At 45.9% G+C, this 3559-nt stretch overlaps 1 protein-coding gene across 1 annotated transcript; it reads right to left on the minus strand.

Annotated features, from left to right (window-relative positions):
* Positions 1-478: 478 nt before the first annotated feature.
* On the minus strand, positions 479-3300 carry LOC133150550 (uncharacterized). The gene is made up of 2 exons (XM_061273172.1): positions 2159-3300; positions 479-892 (listed from the first exon to the last, which is right to left on the minus strand). Exons 1-2 carry the CDS (start codon positions 3141-3143, stop codon positions 576-578), a joined length of 1302 nt encoding a protein of 433 aa, XP_061129156.1. The 5' UTR covers positions 3144-3300; the 3' UTR covers positions 479-575.
* Between the last annotated feature and the right edge of the window lie 259 nt (positions 3301-3559).

The raw sequence follows: 3559 nt of genomic DNA on the forward strand, positions 1-3559 counted from the left end.
CTGACGTGCTGCTCCACAGGTGTGCTGCAGATGATGGAATGTGGTTGGACATTAAGTGGAAACGACAAGCAGCTTGATTCCAAATGAGGGGGGGGGGGGGGGGGGGGCACCGTGGGTAGCCCAAGACAATCACTCAAACATAATGAGCCCATCTGCAAACGACCACTACATGAAATACTGTTGGCAGAGTAGCCATACAGCAGCAGGTACTTGTGAGGAATCCAATTGCACCAAACTCGGTGGAATAAAATAAAGAAAGACGAGGAGGCCGATCAACTCTGTTGGACACCATTCACTGCTTCTACTGCGGCGTTGGCTTGTAGGGACCCCCTGTGCAGCATGCAGGAAGGCTTTTTATTAAACACGCCCACTTAACAGCTCTTCACAGGTGGTTCCAATCACAATAAATCAAGATGCTGTCATAAGAAAATAATACGATTTAAACATATGACAAAACATACAATAGAAAAATGTATAATTGAGAGCATCTCTCAACACCCCCACTTGCTCTCACATTATAAACCTAAAGAAAACATTACCTTGACATTTTAGTCAGAAAACAAGTCCATTTTCCTTTAGTTAGACCCAAACATAAATCCAGCAAATTTTGCCAATTTAAATTTTGTTGCAGGCTTGGTCATATTAGCTGTAGGAGAAAATGTCTCCCCATAATCCACACCCATCTTCTGGCTATATCCCTTAGCAACATATCGGGCCTTGTACTTCTCAGAACCATCAACATCTGTTTTAATGGCATACACCCATCTACCCCCCACTGCTTTCTTGCCCTCTGGCAAATTGGTCAGGGTAAATGTGTTGTTTTCTTTAAGTGAATGCATTTCCTCATCCATGGCTTTAACCCACTCTTTGGCCTTATCTGAGGCTACAGCTCCTGAAAATGACACAGGTATGTTAAACATTACACGATAACAGTAATCAATGTTACTCTGGACTTGATCAGTCTCTTCATCATCAGACACATATTTGGACACATTACAATCTGTGTATCTGTCTGGCTGCCTTCTCTCTCTGGTAGGGTAACGGCTACCATCAGGCTCACGTTTGACTTCAGCTCTTTCTTGTTGTGGTTGGTGGTGGCTGACTTCAGGTTTTTGTTCTCCGAACACAAGATTTGGACTTCTTGGTTTGGTTATTACAAAGTCATCATCCTCAGATGTGACAGTCTGTGTTTGTTGTTCTACACCTGATTTTGCCACAAACTTTACCAATCTGTGCTTTTGCACTTTCTTACTGACAGGGGAATATACAATGTATGCAGGACTGGTTTTATCATACCCAATAAAAACACATTTTTCACACCTTGGATCAAGCTTTCTCTTGTCTTGTTTATAGGCATAACACTCTGAACCAAACCTCTGCATCCTAGACAAATTTGGTCTTCTTCCTGTCAACATCTGGATGGCTGTCTTCCCTGTTCTTTTGTTAAAACACCTGTTCCGGATCACAGCAGCAGTTTGGACTGCATAGGTCCATAGTTGTTTTGGCAAACCACTATCAATGAGCATACACCTTGCCATGTCAAAAAGTGTTCGCCAATTGCGCTCAGCAGTACCATTTTGATGAGGAGAGTACGGTGCTGATTTCTGATGTTTAATCACATTTTTAGTGAGCAAAGTCTGGTAATATTTACTTGTAAATTCAGTACCATTATCAGATCGGATACATTTTACTTTGCCATATGGGGCTACATCTGCCAGAAACCTTTCTGTAGCTTGAACAGTGTCACTTTTGTTCTTTAAGAAATACACAAAAACAGTGCTGGAAAAATCATCAGTAAATGAAACTGCATATCTGTAACCCTCTTTAGATTCTGGGTGGATTGGCCCTGCCAAATCTGTGTGAACTAGTTCTAGAGGGGTCTTAGCCCTCACATCAGGATCTTTGTTCCTGGTTTGGAAAAACTTTCCTTTAGTACACACTTCACAATGTTGAGGTTTGCTTATTGACCCCTTAATTTTCATGCCATCAACAACATTTTGTAATTTCTGAATGTCTTTATAGTTGCAGTGTCCCAGTATCTCATGCCACGTCTGAATATCATGACATCCTTTACACTGATCATGATCGCAATCATCATCATCATGTACTGTATGCAAATAATATAGTCTATCACGTACGTGGATGGGGAATTTCGTACCGTCTTGGTAGATGAGGACGTTCTTCTCCTCCTTGAAGACCACAGTGGCTCCCCTGGCAGTAGCTGCTTTCACGGATAGGATGTCTTGTGGGTAGGATGGGATGTACAGCGCCTGCCTCAGCGTTGCGTTCAGGTGTCTACCTGTGCTGTCGATCAGGCAGACTTCTGCATCACCTCGGCGCTCCGCGACGCCCTTGCACCGCGTGCCGTCCGCCAGCTCCACGCAGTGTGTCTCGGCCTGGAACCCGTCATCAAACCGCTTGAATTTCGCCAGGTCTGTTATGATGTGCGAGGTAGCCCCGCAGTCAACCATCAGGCCTCTCACGTCGACTCTTGCTGCCCCCTCGCTCACTCGGAAGAAGTACTCGTCTCGGTCCTGGTCTTCCGTCACCCCGTGGACCCTCCGTGCGTCGTCCCGGTTGCCGCCCTGCTTCTGCCTGCAGGTCGCGTCCCGGTGTGTGCTGCTCTTGCAATGACTGCACCACAGTTTACGTCGGCAGGCCCTGGCCATGTGGCCCTTCAGGCCGCACTTGAAGCATACCACCTCCGCGGCGCTCCTCTCGGCTCCCCGGTCAGCTGGTCTGTCAGGTCTCGCTCTCCTCTGCCGTACGTTCATTACGTTGTCATCTGCTTCAGCCCGCATCTTCTCTGTGTCCTCGTAACTGCGCATCTTTGTTTTGAATTCAGAGAACTGCATCGTCTCATCACGTTGTGTGACATGGATTGCAAATGGTTTAAAGGACTCCGGCAGACCTTTTAACACCATTGCGACCAATAGTCCATCACTTAATGTCTCACCGGCATTTCTTAGCGCTGTGATTGCGGTCTCTGCCCGGATCACATACTCGGTCACACTTTCACTCTCAGACTTCTGTAGTGATGTCAGTTCTGTGTAGAGACTTATGATGCGTGGCTTGCCTTTGCCTTGATAGTAGTTTCTTAGGATCTGCAGGGCCCCTCGCCCGTCATCTGCAGCATCGCGCATCACCAGCGACAAACTTTTATCATCCAAAAACTGAATGAGTTCTGCATACGCTTCCTCATTCTTTCTAGCGTCTTGCTGTAGTTCGTCTTCTTCCTCGGTTGTGGGCTCGTTTAAGATAACGTCTTTCAAATCCTGCAATCGCAGGTGGCCCAAAAACTTTGCCTCCCATATGGCGCGAATAGTTTTTTTCTTGCTAGGGGGGGGCGCAACAGAAAATAATTGAGAAGCACTGCCCTAACCCCACCACACCGAAGCTATATTTTGCATGGAGTCTTGACCCTTAGCCAGATGCCTAAAATGAAAAAAAAATAACGTTATTTAAAAAAACGCACGCATTTTCCAGTCCAATTCCAAAGCCAAGTTGGAGAAAGAAACCCCCCAAAGAAAGTGCTGTTGAGATAGGAGAGGCTTTATTT

The sequence above is a fragment of the Syngnathus typhle genome, linkage group LG2, assembly GCF_033458585.1.
Source record: "Syngnathus typhle isolate RoL2023-S1 ecotype Sweden linkage group LG2, RoL_Styp_1.0, whole genome shotgun sequence".
NCBI classification, from domain to species: Eukaryota; Metazoa; Chordata; class Actinopteri; order Syngnathiformes; family Syngnathidae; genus Syngnathus; species Syngnathus typhle.